The sequence below is a fragment of the Eurytemora carolleeae genome, unplaced genomic scaffold (genome assembly GCF_000591075.1).
Source record: "Eurytemora carolleeae unplaced genomic scaffold, Eaff_2.0 scaffold636, whole genome shotgun sequence".
In the NCBI taxonomy this organism is placed as follows: Eukaryota; Metazoa; Arthropoda; class Copepoda; order Calanoida; family Temoridae; genus Eurytemora; species Eurytemora carolleeae.
The window spans coordinates 69,451-87,962 of NW_019396671.1; the positions used below are offsets into that span (position 1 = coordinate 69,451).

The 18,512-nt window shown below is 32.1% G+C and overlaps 1 protein-coding gene across 1 annotated transcript; it reads right to left on the reverse strand.

Moving 5' to 3' along the window:
* Nucleotides 1-1,548: 1,548 nt before the first annotated feature.
* LOC111707192 (transmembrane protein 181) lies at nt 1,549-17,746 on the reverse strand. The gene is made up of 14 exons (XM_023480247.1): nt 17,726-17,746; nt 16,535-16,625; nt 14,235-14,322; nt 12,313-12,360; nt 11,703-11,757; nt 11,114-11,194; nt 9,542-9,627; nt 8,235-8,318; nt 6,880-6,981; nt 6,720-6,814; nt 6,291-6,381; nt 4,999-5,115; nt 4,128-4,256; nt 1,549-2,895 (listed from the first exon to the last, which is right to left on the reverse strand). The coding sequence occupies exons 2-14, from the start codon at nt 16,606-16,608 to the stop codon at nt 2,662-2,664; spliced, it is 1,284 nt and encodes a 427-aa protein (XP_023336015.1). The 5' UTR covers nt 16,609-16,625; nt 17,726-17,746; the 3' UTR covers nt 1,549-2,661.
* Nucleotides 17,747-18,512: the final 766 nt, after the last annotated feature.

An 18,512-nucleotide genomic window follows, 5' to 3' on the forward strand; every position in this document is an offset into this window, starting at 1 on the left:
GAGTGTTTGCGAAAAATGAAAGGGGGTATAGGCTTAATGCGATAAAAAAGCGCTTTTGATCGCTACTAATCTTACTTCTATCTGTTGCGTCTATAAGGAGATGGTATTGACTATGGGTTAATCATATTTGAATAGTTTGTCCTTCACCTTATCTATCTTCTCTATCAACTAAACTGCACCCTGGAGCACGGCTCCTTTGTTACCTAAACTTGTAAATTTTTAATCCAGAAAATGCATTTTGTTTCTCTAGTCCAGTAGTGCATAAAACTGCATTCTCCTGGAATCCAATCTAGAGACCGACCTCAACAGATAAAACCCTACAACCCAATGTTTAAGGATTTTTCAATTACTACTTTTTCGATTTATCAATCATCCAATGCTTATTTCTTCAAATAGAAAGGTTTGGGTTACATAAAAACAGGGGCGGGATAAGGTTGGGTTAAAATCCCCCCCCCCCTTCACAGAAACTGTTTTACGTCTCCTATAAGGTTAAATTCTGAAACCGCAAACAAATGTTGATTTTTGTTTTACTTTTAGGGATTGTTCCGGCATTTAAAAAAAATACTTTGGTACAATGATACTGTTTCCAGGTCAGTGACGTTTAATTACAATGAAACATATATTTTTTTTACTTGGTTTTACAATTTTTTTATACATTTTACATAAACTGATGCGCAGATTGAATTGTCTTTTTCAAATAAAAATAACAGTTTTGGACATTTCCAACATTCTCAAAAAAAAACCTTAACACGGATAAAGTATTTTTCTAAAAATAATCTGCAAACATTTTATAGAACTTTCCGAATTGTAACGATTTTGATTAGTTTTATTATTAATCTTGTATAAGGTAAATCAAATCGGAAATTAATAATTAGATTTTTTAACGATGGTTGTATGTTAATTGTATGCCATTTTTAATATTACTGGATATTTTGAGGGCAAAACTTTTAGTTGGAATTGCGCTAAGCCTCAGCGAGACTTAATTTAATATTCTAAGCACAAGCATTAAATTCAAATTTTACAAATTTTATATCTGGGAATTAATGAAGACACTTAAGAGTGAGACTTAATCTTATACAAAGTATCAAAGTATCATAGTTAAGGATAAATCCACAATAAATCGCCAAAGAGGAATTTAAACGACTGAGCGCTGAAGGCACAGATATAAGGTTCAAAAATTTCGCCCTCTGTTGTCAATAAAAAAACGTATTTGGAGTTGCAGTACAGTAAATAGTTAATAAAACTTTGGGTTTTTGATAAATCCTTTATTTCTTTATTTTCCAAATCGTTGGGTAAATTAAGACTGTATTTAAGGCACCCAAATTCAACCTTCAGATCGCTTTAAATTATAATAACATTTTATTCATTAATGAGTCCATAAATGAGTAATATTTTGGCGTTACAGAACATTAAATACAATTAATACATTTGTGGTTTTTACTGTTCAGTTCAGTATATAAATAAACCTTAGATCTGTACTATATACATGTATTACATACATACATAAATACATACATTCATGCATACATACATAGAGAAATGCACGTATGTTTCTTCTAATTCTATTTATATGCACGTCACAAATTACAGAGATATACATATTACATATACGTCTCAAGGTTTACAGGAATACAGACATCTCATGGTTTACAAGAATACATACATATCAGGGTTTACAGGAATACATACATCTCAGGGTTTACATGAATACAGACATCTCATGGTTTACAGGAATACATACATCTCAGGGTTTACAGGAATACATACATCTCAGGGTTTTCAGGAATACAGACATCTCAGGGTTTACAGGAATACAGACATCTCAGGGTTTACAGGAATACAGACATCTCAGGGTTTACAGGAATAAAGACATCTCAGGGTTTACAGGAATACAGACATCTCAGGGTTTACAGGAATACAGACATCTCAGGGTTTACAGGAAAACAGAAATATCAGGGTTCACAAGAATACTTATATCTCAGGTTTTCCAGGAATACAGACATATCAGGGTTTACAGGAATACAGACATATCAGGGTTTACAGGAATACATACATCTCAGTGTTTACAGGAATACATACATCTCAGGGTTTACAGGAATACAGACATCTCAGGGTTTACAGGAATACAGAATATCAGGGTTTACAGCAATACAGACATCTCAGGGTTTACAGGAATACAGACATATCAGGGTTTACAGGAATACAGACATATCAGAGTTTACAGGAATACAGCACATCTCAGGATTTGCAGGAATACAGACATATTATGTTGTTGATTTTAAGTTTTTAGTAAACGAGGATGGGCCGGGTTTCTGAATAATTATCTTTTACAGATTATAACAGTACATAAACACGACTTGAGATAAAAGTATACTTGTATACTTCCTTTAAGATTAAATTCTAGGAGGTATACCCCCCAGGTCCCCTTGTATACTCCCTTTAAGATTAAATTCTAGAAGTTATACCCCCAGGTCCCCTTGAATAGTCCCTTTAAGATTAAATTCTTGGAGGTATACAGTTTACACCCAAGTCCCCTTGAATAGTCCTTTTAAGTTTAAATGCTAAGAGGTATACCCCAGGTCCCCTTAAATAGTCCCTTTAAGATTAAATTCTAGGAGGTATACCCCCAGGTCCCCTTGTATACTCCGCTGAATTGTCAGTTTAATCACTGTCCTCGTCCTCTATCGCACTATTCAGAGGTTTCCTGGCCTCCGAATCTCCGTAGAGAACCTCTTCATCACTCTCCCCCATCATGATGTTGTTGCTGGGGATGGCTTGGCCGCAGGGACTGTACATGTACGCCATCATGTACACGTACAGGTTGAGCACGGCGTAGGACGCTACGAACTGTATGATGGAGTTCTGAGATGTGTACATGCGAGAGATAAAGTTGTCCTAGAATATTAGAAAATATATTTACATAAACTTAGTTAGATGCATGATGCAATGAAGATGTAACCGATGTAACTGATATAATCATGCATGATTCAGTTAAAGTGTAACTGATGACGCATCTTTTATAATGATGTATGATGCTATATCTTTATATTATGATGCATGATTCAGTTAAAGTGTAACTGATGACGCATCTTTTAAAATGATGCATGATGCTATATCTTTATATTATGATGTATGATTCAGTTAAAGTGTAACTGATGACCCATCTTTTAAAATGATGCATGATGCTATATCTTTATATTATGATGCATGATTCAGTTAAAGTGTAACTGATGATGCATCTTTTAAAATGATGCATTATATCTTTATATTATGATGTATGATTCAGTTAAAGTGTAACTGATGACCCATCTTTTAAAATGATGCATGATGCTATATCTTTATATTATGATGCATGATTCAGTTAAAGTGTAACTGATGATGCATCTTTTAAAATGATGCATGATGCTATATCTTTATATTGTGATGCATGATTAAATAAAAGTGTAACTGTTGATGCATCTTTTATAATGATGCATGATGCTATATCTTTATGTTATGATGCATGTTTATATGAAAGTAAAAATGATGCTTTTTTATTATAATTCAAGATGGTTTGAAGGTGGAACGGATGATGTAATTGTATATTGTCATTTGGGATCATTTAATTATGATGCATTTTTAATACAGAGCGTCCTATATCATATTAGATTATCTCCAAGTTTTAACGCCAAAATAAACCCATGATACTCGAAAAACCTAGCATTTTTCTCAAGAGAATTCTTTTATTAGCCTTTTTCAATTTTTCAAAATGATTCATTCTTCTTAAATTATCTGATTAGTCCCGAAAATCATGATTTTGACCGATTAGCGATCTATTATGATGTGGGACACCCTGTATCTTACGGTATTTTTGAAGGATATAAAATGAGATATTAAAATATGACTGAAAAGTTCGAGAGCACACATTAAGTGGGTTAGGTCAAATATACCTATGATAGGCCGGGTACTGTAAAAAGTCTGGCCGCCCCATCATAATTGAAATCGAGCCGGAATAGGATAGGGTCGGGCCGGTAATTGCCGCGCGTCACTAAGGCTGTACAAGGAGCCGGTCCGGTTCGAATTCAAAGTGTCCCTAGCCGACAGTGAGAAGATGAACTTAGTTGTAGCTTTACGAGGGTGTGACTGACCTCTAGTATTCCTGTTCCGAACTTTGTATAAACGATGCCAGTGGACAAGGTGACGATGATCACGATGAACCCTGTAATAAACCTCAGCCGGGTCTGAATAAACTGCATGGACCTAAGCTCAGTAAACGCCTGCAAATTACAAAAAAAAAGTAATCTTAAAATTTCTTAAATTCATTTAACATTCAAAGATATTGAGTCTTTGTTACAGTCTCAAATGTTATAAGCTCTATATCTTTGCAACCTGATAGTGTAAACTTTTTAATATTTAAAACTTAGATCATTTAATCCGAAATAAGACAAAGTTTGAAATATCTTACATCTATGACATTAGATTATATCGAGGAAGGAATAAGAAAATCAATGTTTGTGGCAAAGACTCAATTCCTTTATGATTATTTGATCATTGCAAACAAATCATTGTACAGAGTAAAAACTTAAAAGTTTCAAAATAAGAAACGTCTCTCATGTTTTTAAGGAGCTGAAATTTTGAAAATTTGAAACCTGATGGTATAAAACTTTTGATATTTTCAACTTTGAGTATTCGGTTTAGCAGAGTTTACAGTAATAATATGGTTTGTCAGAGTTTACAGTAAGAACTTTAATTTAAAGCGAATCATCAGTTATACTTCATGACGTTTCTAATTGAAAGATTTAACGAATACTTGGAATCCGTTTTATTTTGTAATTATTTCTATGGAACTTCTCTGATTATCTGATTATTTAGATAATCTAATTATATCATTCAAAATACAAATTATTTCCATTTTAATTATTTAATTATCTTTATTTTTATCGTAGTATTTCTGATAATCTGATCATTTAAATAAAATATTGAAATTACGAAGGATTTCCATCTTAATAAGTGTCGAACCTTAACGACAAGGAATATAGCGTAGAGAACGTAGATGAAGAGGAGGAGGATGAAGAGGGTCTGGAACCTGGTGTAGTGGGAGGAGTTGATCTGGTAGCTATAGGTCGGATCACGAACCTTAATTAATAACATGTAATGATTGCTGTAGGTCGGATCATGAACCTTAATTAATAACATGTAATGATTGCTGTAGGTCGGATCATGAACCTTAATTAATAACATGTAATGATTGCTGTAGGTCGGATCATGAACCTTAATTAATAACATGTAATGATTGCTGTAGGTCGGATCATGAATTAATAACATGTAATGATTGCTGTAGGTCGGATCATGAACCTTAATTAATAACATGTAATGATTGGTGTAGGTCGGATCATGAAACTAAATTAATAACATGTAATGATTGCTGTAGGTCGGATCACGAACCTAAATTAATTACATGTAATGATTGCTGTAGGTCGGATCACGAACCTATATTAACAACATGTAAGGATTGCTGTAGGTCGGATCACGAACCTAAATTAATAACATGTAATGAATGCTGTAGGTCGGATCACGAACCTTAGTTAATTACATGTAATGATTGCTGTAGGTCAGATCATGAACCTTAATTAATAACATGTAATGATTGCTGTAGGTCGGATCATAAACCTTAATTAATAACATGTAATGAATGCTGTAGGTCGGATCACGAACCTTAGTTAATTACATGTAATGACCTTATTATTATTGACCTTCCTCTCACCCTGATTGACCCTCCTCTCACCCTTATTGACCCTCCTCTTACCCTTCTTGACCTTCCTCTCACCCTTATTGACCTTCCTTTTACCCTTATTGACCTTACTCTCACCCTTATTGACCTTCCTTTTACCCTTATTGACCTTACTCTCACCCTTCTAAGACCTTCCTCTCACCCTAATTGATCTGCCTCCTACCCTTATTGACCTTACTCTCACCCTTATTGACCTTACTCTCACCCTAATTGATCTGCCTCCTACCCTTATTGACCTTACTCTCACCCTTATTGACCTTCCTCTCACCCTAATTGATCTGCCTCCTACCCTTATTGACCTTACTCTCACCCTTATTGACCTTACTCTCACCCTAATTGACCTTACTCTCACCCTTATTGGCTTTGCTCTCACCCTTATTGACCTTACTCTCACCCTTATTGACTTTACTCCTTTACCCTTATTGACCTTACTCTCACCCTAATTGACCTCAATTACACATAAGCGACCTACATCAAAACTTCAATGACTTCTATCTAGCCAGATTGAATTTTCTTTAACCTGATTGACCTCCTGTGTGACCTCCATGGTAAGGGCTGCCAACCACATGGTGAATACAAGGACTAGTTTTGGTAAGTAGAACTTGAGGTTCCTAGAATAAATACGAATACGTTCCTCTGTGTGTACTCTGTATCTCTCCAATCTATTTAGCTGTCTACCTGTGTATCTGTTTAATCTGTATAGTTGTCTAAGCTGTGTATTTTTCTAATATGTCTAATCTGTCTACCTCTGTGGTTGTCTAATCTGTCTAATTTTCATGCATGTCTGTCTGTCTAATCGGTATATCAAATGTGTCAAATCTGTATACCTGTGCGTCTGTCTAATATGTCTAATCTGTATACCTGTGTGTTTGTCTATTCCTTACGTTTAATTTGTCTACCTGTATGTCTGTCTAATCTGTCTACCTGTGTGCCTGTCTAATCTGTCTACCTGTGTGTTTGTCTAAGCCCATGAATAGCGCAAAGCCAGAATAGTAGAAGAGAGAAGAGAAATGTTGATTGGAAGATAGCGTCAAGAATTCCAGACTAAAAACAATGAATTGGTTCTTCCTGTTTCTCATATTTTACAAGATTTATTTTATTTATTTTACCAGCAGGGTCAGTGAGGTGAATGTCAACGGGAATAAGGGATTATTATAGAGAGCCAATAGAAGGAGCAGCAAACAAATCCATCTTTGCTCCATACTCCAGTCCTATATTAATAATGGATTATAGTCTATAGAAGGAGCAGTATACAAATCCAGCTTTGCTCCATACTCCAGTCCTACAGCAATAATGGATTATAGAAGGAACAGTATACAAATCCATCTTTGCTCCATACTCCAGTTCTTTAGTGGATTATAGAAGGAACAGTATACAAATCCATCTTTGCTCCATACTCCAGTTCTTTAGTAATAATGGATTATAGAAGGAGCAGCAGTATACAAATTCCTCTTTGCTCCGTATTCCAGTTCTACAGGAATAATGGATAATAGAAGGAGCAGTATACAAATCCATCTTTGCTCCATACTCCAGTTCTTTAGCATTAATGGATTATAGTCTATAGAAGGGGCAGTATACAAATCCAGCTTTGCTCCATACTCCAGTTCTATAGTAATATAGAAGAAGCAGTATAAAAATCCATCTTTGCTCCATAATCCAGTGCAATAGCAATAATGGATAATATATAGAAGGAGCAGTATACAAATCCAGCTTTTGCTCCATACTCCAGTTCTATAGCAATAATGGATTATAGAAGGAGCAGTATACAAATCCAGCTTTTGCTCCATACTCCAGTCCTATAGCAATAATGAATTATAAAAGGAGCAGTATAAAAATCCAGCTTAGCTCCATAATCCAATTCTGTAGTAATAATGGATTATAGAAGGAGCGGCATACAAATCCAGCTTTGCTCCATACTCCAGTTCTGTAGTAATAATGGATTACAGAAGGAACATTATACAAATTCATCTTTGATCCATACTCCAGATTTACAGTAATAATGGATAGTATATAGAAGGAGCAGTATAAAAATCCAGCTTTGCTCCATACTCAAGTTCTTTAGCAATAATGGATTATAGAAGGAGCAGTATACAAATCCAGCTTTGCTCCATACTCCAGTTCTATAGTAATAATGGATAATATATAGAAGGAGCAGTATACAAATCCAGCTTCATACTTCAGTTCTATAGTAATAATGGATTATACATATAATGAGCCAATAAAAGTAGAAACATACAAATCTACGAATTTTTGGTAGGATTCAATAGATTAGTATCGAGCGAATTGAGCAGAGATTTCCTTTGTAGAAAATTTTCATTATTTTTTTAAAATTAAAACTAGTCGTTTTGGCTTATTTTAAAAAAATTGAGTTGTTTATTACACTCTCAGTCTTGGCCCTGTGAGTATAAATGTAAATGTCGTCTTCGATAAGCAATCTTTTGGGAAAAAGTTATTAAAAACTTACTCTAAGGGGATATTTTTTGATTTGTGATCCAAACACAAGGAATACAAGGAAGCTCAGCAGCAGGAAGAAGAATCTAAAGACGACCTAAACACAGTTTTAGATAAGACGGAGGCAGCACTTGTTTTTACTCATACACATACTGTTAAAAAGAAGGGGGCGAAAACCCTTTAAAACATAACATTTATTTGTAAAAATTTAGCAAAAACAAGTTTATCAGCGTTTTTTTAAGTTTTATGAAAAACCCAGTTTGCTGACTGACATTGAAAAATATTCATAGTTTTAGAAATTTTATACTTCAAGTTCAAACCTATATTTATACAGGGTGTCTCACATCAAATTAGACCGCGTCAATGGGTCTAAATTACAGTTTGGAGGACAAATCAGATAATTTAAGAAGAATGAATCATATTTAAAATTTAATAAGGCTACTAGAAATTTTTTTTTTGCAGAAAATGCTAGATTTTTCGATCGAGTATTATGTGCGTATTGGAGATGATCTAATATGATATGGGACGCTCTGTACTTTAAAACATTAAATACAATTTGTTTAAATATTAAGATATTCACTAGCACTGCCCTTACGGCCCAATTTCTTTTTAACTTAGAGAAACTCATCTTTCAAATTAAACGGATTTTAAGTAGAGAAATATCAGGGGAGGAGGTTGAATAATATCAGGGGAGGAGGTTGAATAATATCAGGGGAGGAGGTTGAATAATATCAGGGGAGGAGGTTGAATAATATCAGGGGAGGAGGTCGAATAATATCAGGGGAGGAGGTCGAACATTATCAGGATTCTTTAATCCCGGACGCGAAACCTTAAAAAAATAATTTTCACCAGAAAGTGAGTTCGGAACTTTTTTTTCCTTAAGAGATAAACCTCGAAATTTTTTATCTCATAATTTTTAATTAAGATGTTTTAACAGCTTTATTCATGATTCATAATTGTGAGAGCAATTTCTTATTGAAGAGACTGCTGATTAATTTTAAAGGATGGAATCCCATTAAAGGGACAGACCGGCTATGTAAGGTAGTTAAACTGAGTATGCAGTGTTGTGGACAAATTCCTTAGGATTCATTTGGTCTAGGGATTAAAATGTTTACAACATAATGATTTCTGTTTTTTTAAATTACTTTAAAATGGGTTCTTCTTACTAAGTTAACTTAAAGTATAAGTTTTTAGGATCAATTATTATCTTAAAAATTGTTTTTAAAAATATTGAAACCTTTTTTGATATAGATATTAATAGATTTGATATTATTCTTCAAATTATTGTATTATTTTTATCATGGTAGTTATAAATAATACCTCCAACTGTGTGAAGGCTGGGTTGATGGAACTCCATATAAAGAGAATATCCTTGATTTTATAGCTTTCATGGATATGCTTTAATCCTAAACAAAATAAATTCTTTTCAGTATACAGGGTTGATAACAAAGAAGAAACATAAATGGCGGCCGAAGATACATTAAATATAACAATCTGATGGTTGAATTTGGTTTATAGTCTTGAACAGTAGCACATGATTAATCGAACGATAAATCAACAAGAAAAAAACAAGTTTTGAGTTCCAGTGAACAGAATTGTAAGAAGAGTCGTTTTCAAAATCTCATCCCTTGTGGGGTAACCCTGTATACATATTGTTGCAAATATGCCATTACAGTTTGTACCTACCAGAGATATGCTTAGAAGATGATGTAAGACCTATATAGAACAGTCAGATATGAAGACAAATGTTAAGCAATATTATGTGTATTTGCAAATAGTTTTACCAGAAGTTTAAAAATCAACTTATTCAGTGAATTGGGTCTAACAGTCGTCTTTCTATTCCACAGTTTTATGGGTTACACTCTACAGTCTACATATTGTATAGTGTAAACCTGCTAAAGATATGTTTACAAGATACATATTGTATAGTGTAAACCTGTCAAAGATATGTTTACAAGATACATATTGTATATTGTGAACCTGCTAACGATATGTTTACAAGATACGTATTGTTTAGTGTATACCTGCCAAAGATATGTTTACAAGATATATATTTTATATTGTGTACCTGCCAAAGATATATTTACAAGATACATATTGTATAGTGTGTACCTGCCAAAGATATGTTTACAAAATACATATTGTATATTGTAAACCTGCCAATGATATGTTTACAAGATACATATTGCATAGTATATACCTGCCAAAGATATGTTTACAAGATACATATTGTATAGTGTATACCTGCCAAAGATATGTTTAAAAGATACATATTGTATAGTGTGTACGCCAAAGATATGTTTACAAGATACATATCGTATAGTGTATACCTGCCAAAGATATGTTTACTAGACACATATTGTATAGTGTATACCTGCCAAAGATATGTTTACTAGATACATATTGTATAGTGTATACCTGCCAAAGCTATGTTTACAAGATACATATTGCATAGTGTGTGACTGCCAAAGATATGTTTACAAGATACATATTGTATAGTGTGTGTACATGCCCAAGATAGGTTTACAAAATACATATTGTATAGTGTATACCTGCCAAAGATATGTTATTGTATAGTGTATACCTGCCAAAGATATGTCTACAAGATACATATTATATAGTGTATACCTGCCAAAGATATGTCTACAAGATACATATTATATAGTGTGTACCTGCCAAAGATATGTTTACAAGATACATATTGTATAGTGTGTACCTGCCAAAGATATGTTTACAATATACATATTGTATAGTTTAAACCTGCCAAAGATATGTCTACAAGATACATATTGTATAGTGTGTACTTTCCAAAGATAAATTTACAAGATACATATTGTATAGTGTATACCTGCCAAAGATATGATTACAAGATACATATTTTATATTGTGTACCTGCCAAAGATATGTTTACAAGATACATATTGTAGGACAGGTATCCAAGATGTAGAGCTATTAGGTCCTTACACTGTGCTTCTAGGACAAAGTTATAAAGTTTTACTAACAAATATGACAATTTTGTATTTAATAATGAAACATTTATATTGTTTTTCTCTACATAACTATTCTTGCAACCTTTTAGAATATGACTCAGCAAATAAGCATTTAAATATACTTTAATATACAGAGGATATTGACGTATAATTTATTTCTCATTTCTTCTCATTTTTATATTTCTTGTTATTTCTTTACATTTCTTCTAATTTCCTGCCATTTCTTCTCATTTCTCCTCAATTATTTTCATTTTCACTCTTTTATTTTCTCATATATGCTCTTTTGTCTCATTTTTGCTCTTTAGTACTCATTTCTACTCATCTATTTTCACTCACGCTCTATTATTCATATTTCTTCTCATTTCTTTTCAATTATTCTAATCTATTCTCAGTTGTTTAGTATTTTCTACCCTAGAGAAGTTAAACGTTTTATTTAAACTACTTTTCATAAGCTTTAAACTTTCAAAGACTGCTCATTAATTTACAGTTACCTGAACACTCAATATTACGAGTTCTATTGTGCCACAGCTTCCCAACCGGTTCTGCCTGCTGTACATTTACATTAGAAATAGATTGTAAACACCTGCTGTACATTTACATTAGAAATAGATTGTAAACACCTGCTGTAAATTTACATTAGAAATAGATTGTAAACACCTGCTGTACATATGCAATAGAAATGGATTGTAAACACCTGCTGTACATTTACATTAAAAATATATTGTAAACACCTGCTGTACATTTACATTACAAATAGATTGTAAACACCTGCTGTACATTTACATTACAAATAGATTGTAAACACCTGCTGTACATTTACATTAGAAATAGATTGTAAACACCTGCTGTACATATGCATTAGAAATAGATTGTAAACACCTGCTGTACATTTACATTACAAATAGATTGTAAACACCTGCTAGCAAGGATATATACAAATAGATTGTAAACACCTGCTGTACATTTACATTAAAAAATGGATTTAAAAAATCTGCTTTATACATTTTTATAAAAACACCTGCTTTAAATCTCTGAATAAAAAAAAAATAATTAAAAATAAAATCCGAATCCGTAGAATTTGGGAGACATATAGGCGCTTACCTTGGAAACAGCACTGAGTCCGCGTACCGAGAGAAGAACAGTAAAATTCTACAATTAATAATTTTTTTAAGCTTTAAACTTTTTAAAGTTAATCCCAGTTTAAGTGATTTTTGTTAACATTCATGGGTTATACAGGGTTACCCACAAATAATGAGACTGCAATAACGACCTACAACTATGAAGATATAATGATATGAATTATATAATCAGTTAATTAAGGATCTGGCAAGAATAGAACTAAGCGTGCATCTGCATATACGAGTAATCTATGAAATAGGACAAAATGAATTCATTACAGTCGACTCTGGATTCTCCAAATTACATCTAGGGAAAAATCTAAATCCTTGGTTTAGAAAAACACCAGGTTGCAACCTTGAAACAAAATGTTACCCTGCAGCGCTAAAAAACACCAAAAAACTAAGAAAACGCCACGATTGGGAACCCTAAATACTGAGCTAAAGAGCGTTCCATATCATATTTGATAATTTCAAATCTATAACGGCAAAAAACGCACAGAATACTCGCAAAACCTGGTATTTTCTGCAAGAACATTTTTATATTAGCCTAATACATTTTTTCTGAATGATTCATTCTTTTTTAATTTTCAATTTAGAGCTTTAAACGATCTTATATGAAGTCCATATATCACAAGATTAAGGTTATTCAAGCATCCATAGTCGGCTTAAATGTACTCTTTTTTCCTTGCATAATTACAGTTCTTTGATTTATCAATTTACATCTTACATTTTATATGTATTAAAGCGTACATTGCCAGCCCCTGGATTTAATCATACTGCATCCCTTAAATATAATTTCCCCCCAATCAAGATTTTGTGATTAAACCCACGCACAGAGATCAGGTTGATATTTTCCATAATTTATTTTTTAACAACAAAAAATGATATAATGAGGCATATTCTAAGAACCAATTGAACATCTTTAGCTAGACCAAATTCTTGAAAACATAATAACTTTGATGGAGATGAAATTATTTCTTAACAAGCCATTAATACTGCAGTGTCACTTTATCATGCAAGCAATTAATTCATGTCTCAAACTCTCAATTAAATGATTGGTTCATATAAAAAATACAGATGTTAAAGGGCACGGTGATTTGGTTCTTGGACCTTAATTCAAATAGCTGAAGAACCCAGAGCCCGAAACTTAAGACAGAGCATCGTATTGAAACCCAGTATCGGAAAGCAGTGGCCGAATTTAAAGAATTTGAGCGGCGGTTTAAATTTAAGCCGTGGTTTAAATATGGTTGGTTCCACTTAAAATTGTATCAAATGTTTCAAGATTTAAGCCGGCGCTAAATTTAAACCGGGTTTTGGCGGATTTAAACCGCGGATCAAATTCTTTAAATTCCATCTCAGGTTTCATGAATTGAGTCAGGCAGTTTTGTAGATTCGAATATTTTTGTCAAGAAATATTATTTTATGCAGTTTTTTTCAAGAATCTTTACATTCTTTTTTGTATTCTTAAATTAAAAAGGAAACTCGGTAGATCCGTTCAACGATACTCTTTTAAATATCCGGCTCTATATTGCTCAGATCAAACGAATATTTGATAAAAATAATGCCTGCATGGACTCAAAACTTTTGTAGTTTAAATCTGTTTATAACTGTATCAGTATCAGAAGGACTGCAGTACGTAGTTCTCTCAAAACCATAACCTTCTTTTATTGCAGGTATATAGCACTAATCCGAGACTGTCATGCTAGATCTGAATTATTCCTTGTGTCTTAATAAACATTGAAATAAATGAACGAATATATATATAGATATCTATTCCCCCCCCCCACCCGGAGCTTTACCAAGTCCCACAGAAATACTTTCTTATTCGATAGGCACTTCATTGATATTTTTGTATACATACATACATCTAAGTGCTATTTTATGTAATAATTAAAAACATTGTTCCTTGTTGAATGCTTCCTTCTCCTTGTTCTCTATCAGAACCCGGAGAGACATCCAAACCTGCTGGTTGTATCTGCTCAGTCTAGGAGATCTAAACAGATATATTATTAAACCTGCTGGTTGTATCTGCTCAGTCTAGGAAATCTAAACAGATATATTATTAAACCTGCTGGTTGTATCTGCTCAGTCTAGGAGATCTAAACAGATATATTATTAAACCTGCTGGTTGTATCTGCTCAGTCTAGGAGATCTAAACAGATATATTATTAAACCTGCTGGTTGTATCTGCTCAGTCTAGGAGATCTAAACAGATATATTATTAAACCTGCTGGTTGTATCTGCTCAGTCTAGGAGATCTAAACAGATATATTATTAAACCTGCTGGTTGTATCTGCTCAGCTATAGATATAAACAGATATATTATTAAACCTGCTGGTTGTATCTGCTCAGCTATAGATCTAAACAGATATATTATTAAACCTGCTGGTTGTATCTGCTCAGTTATAGATCTAAACAGATATATTATGAAATCTGCTTAGTTATAGATCTAAATCAAGGTTGTATAATAAGGTTGGTTACTCTCAATTCTCTCTAATATACGGAAAATGTCGTCTCCTAATATAGGTAAAAACTCATATGACGTCACTGATTATAGAGGCGAGAGTGACGTCATATGAGTTATTTTCTATCTATCTTAGGAGATGACATTTTCCATACATTGGAGCACACCGAGAGTAATCAACCTTATTATACAACCTTGATCTGAACAGATGTATGATCACCCCAAAACTGCAAAAACATTTCCATGCCATATTTCCAACTCTTTAAAGGGAGTGAGCGAACACTCCCATTAAGAGAAAGAGGGTAAGAAATAAAAAATATCTGTTTTGGAAACTTTTAAAAAATTGTTGAACACACTTTTTATGTATTAATCTTTTTATTTTTCATTGTAAGGGGGGATGGGAGGGGTGGATGTATGAAACAAAGCTAAGTAAATATAAAATTGAGATGGTATTATCTTAAATGGGTGCAAAGGAAGGGATACATCTTGATCTAAGTTTGTTCGCAAAACAAGTTGGAACAGGAGAAGGAAAAATAACAGAAACAAACATGATATTATTCATTTATGTCAATAATATGAGAAGCTGAAAAGAAACAAACATGATATTATGCAATTATGTCATTAATATGAGAAGCTGAAAAGAAACAAACATGATATTATTCAATTATGTCATTAATATGAGAAGCTGAAAAGAAACAAACATGATATTATTCAATTATGTCATTAATATGAGAAGCTGAAAAGAAACAAACATGATATTATGCAATTATGTCAATAATAAGAGAAGCTGAAAAACCTGTCCGTCTATATTTAAGCTGATAAAAATTCTTAAACAATTTTTTCATTGTAATAATCTGTAATTTAATATATGTAAATTATGGTTTTTTAGATTATTAGTAAACAGTTTATTTAACATAAATACTCAATACACATCATTATATTATAATCATAAATAGCTTGACTAACTTAAATTTACCAGAATAATAAACCAAAAAAAATTCTTTAAAAAAGGCAGAGGGGAAAGAATCCTGAAAAAAATCTAACTTGATAAAAAAAATTTCCTTGTTATATTGTAATATTAGGAAAAATGTAACCTGATTAGGAAAAATTTAACCTGATTAGGAAAAATCTAACCTGATGATCAGGAAAATTCTAACCTGATTAGGAAAAATCTAACCTGATTAGGAAAAATGTAACCTGATTAGGAAAAATCTAACCTGATTAGGAAAAATCTAACCTGGTTAGGAAAATTCTAACCTGATTAGGAAAAATCTAACCTGATTAGGAAAAATCTAACCTGGTTAGGAAAAGTCTAACCTGATTAGGAAAAATCTAACCTGATTAGAAAAATCTAATCTGATTAGGAAAAATCTAACCTGATTAGGAAAAATCTAATCTGATTAAGAAAAATCTAACCTGATGATTAGGAAAATTATAACCTGATTAGGAAAAATCTAATCTGATTAGGAAAAATCTAATCTGATTAGGAAAAATCTAACCTGATTAGGAAAAATCTAACCTGATGATAGGGAAAAATCTAACCTGATTAGGAAAATCTAATCTGATTAGGAAAAGTCTAACCTGATTAGGAAAAATCTCATCTGATTAGGAAAAATCTAACCTCATTAGGAAAAATCTAATCTGATTAGGAAAAATTTAACCTGATTAGGAAAAATCTAACCTGATTAGGAAAAATTTAATCTGATTAGGAAAAATCTAAACTGATTTGGAAAAATCTAACCTGATTAGGAAAGGGCCCTGCGGAATTTTAGCTCCGGACACATTAGTTCCAAGCTGAATATTCTCTTCTATCATCTTAGGACTGGAGAGACCTTAATTCAAAGATTGGTTACTAAATATACATTTTAAGAGAATTTTAAACCTGCATTTCATGATCATGGATATAAAAGTTCCTTATTTGTTCCGAGGCAAATAAGTAACTTTTTTACCGGCAGAAAAGGTTATCTTTTATATTTCGCGAATTTTCATAAAAAACGCAAATATTTATGGAACTGGAATTGAATAAATTTATATATCTAACCGTTTTATGTTATAATTTCGGAAAATATATTTTTTCTTGTCATTTTTTCTTTTTTTTATTTTCGCTTTAAAATCAAGTTTTCCAATCCCGATCATTACGTTTTTGGATTAAAAAACTTTAATTTAAACCTTAAAAAAAATAAGAATTCCGAAAGATTAAATGTTCCGCATGATAAAAAATATTTTGAGTTTTGTAAAGAATATTGCAGCAATCATTATTTGAAGAAAAATATATTCAAACAAGCACTTAAAATTTATTTACTTTTGTCAGATTGAAACATTTAGTTAATTCTGAAAATAAAAGCAAGATGCCCTCTCATAGTACATCTCTGTGTCATTTCTACATTGAATGAGTAGTAGTTTTAATACGTATTCCATTGTTGTTGTTTTTTCTGACAATTATCTATATTTAAACCTTTAAAGGGACTGTAAGCGTAATTTGTCGGAATTATGCTCATTAATCTACAAAAATACTTTTATTTGTTAAATTTATTGTATATACGATGTTTTAAGTTAAAAAATATTAATATTCATTTTCTAGAATTGAAAGAAAATAAATACTTTCTTTAAAATATTTGGAAACCACTCTTATTGTAAAATATTAAGTAATATTAAGGGACATAAGTAACGCATCAGCTGTGTTGAGTTCACAATGTACGCAGCGTACACCATGTCTTACAGAAATTCAAGTGGTTTCTAATCTAAAAAATTGAATGTTTAAAATAAAATGATACTTTTAGTTTAGGGTGATGTTTTATAACATCATCATGACGGTGATGTATATGTGTTACCAATACCCAGCCATTGATGAAGATTAAGGATATTGTTCTTATCTAACCTATCAGAAAGGATATACAGAACAAGAAGATAAAGTATATTGTTCTACTCTAACCTATAAGAACGGATATACAGAACAAGATGAAGATTAAGTATATTGTTCTATTCTAACCTATAAGAACGGGTATACAGAACAAGACGATGATTAAGTACATTGTTCTATTCTAACCTATAAGAACGGATATAAAGAACAAGAAGATTAGGTAGATTGTTCTTATCTAACCTATAAGAATATATATACAGAACAAGACGAAGATTAAGTATACTGTTCTATTCTAACCTATAAGAACGGGTATACAGAACATGACGATGACTAAGTACATTGTTTTATTCTAACCTATAAGAACGGATATAAAGAACAAGAAGATTAGCTAGATTGTTCTTATCTAACCTATAAGAATATATTTACAGAACAAGACGAAGATTAAGTATATTGTTCTATTCTAACCTATGAGAACGGATATAAAGAACAAGAAGATTAGGTAGATTGTTCTTATCTAACCTATAAGAATATATATACAGAACAAAACGAATATTAAGTACATTGTTCTATTCTAACCTAAAAGAACGGATATACAGAACAAGGAGAAGAAGATTAAGTACATTGTTCTATTCTAACCTTTAAAAACGAATATACAGAACAAGAAGATTAAGTATATTGTTCTATTCTAACCTATAAGAACGGATATAAAGAACAAGAAGATTAGGTAGATTGTTCTTATCTAACCTATAAGAATATATATACAGAACAAGACGAATATTAAGTACATTGTTCTATTCTAACCTATAAGAATATATTTACAGAACAAGAAGAAGATTAAGTATATTGTTCTATTCTAACC

Coding starts and splice junctions, on each gene's coding strand:
- LOC111707192 (XM_023480247.1), bottom strand. CDS start 16,608: ATGATAGAAGAGAATATTCAGCTTGGAACTAATGTGTCCGGAGCTAAA. Junction 6,815..6,879: donor TCACCTCACTGACCCTGCTG/GTAAAATAAATA, acceptor CATTGTTTTTAG/TCTGGAATTCTTGACGCTAT. Junction 5,116..6,290: donor TCACACAGGAGGTCAATCAG/GTTAAAGAAAAT, acceptor TTATTAATTAAG/GTTCGTGATCCGACCTATAG.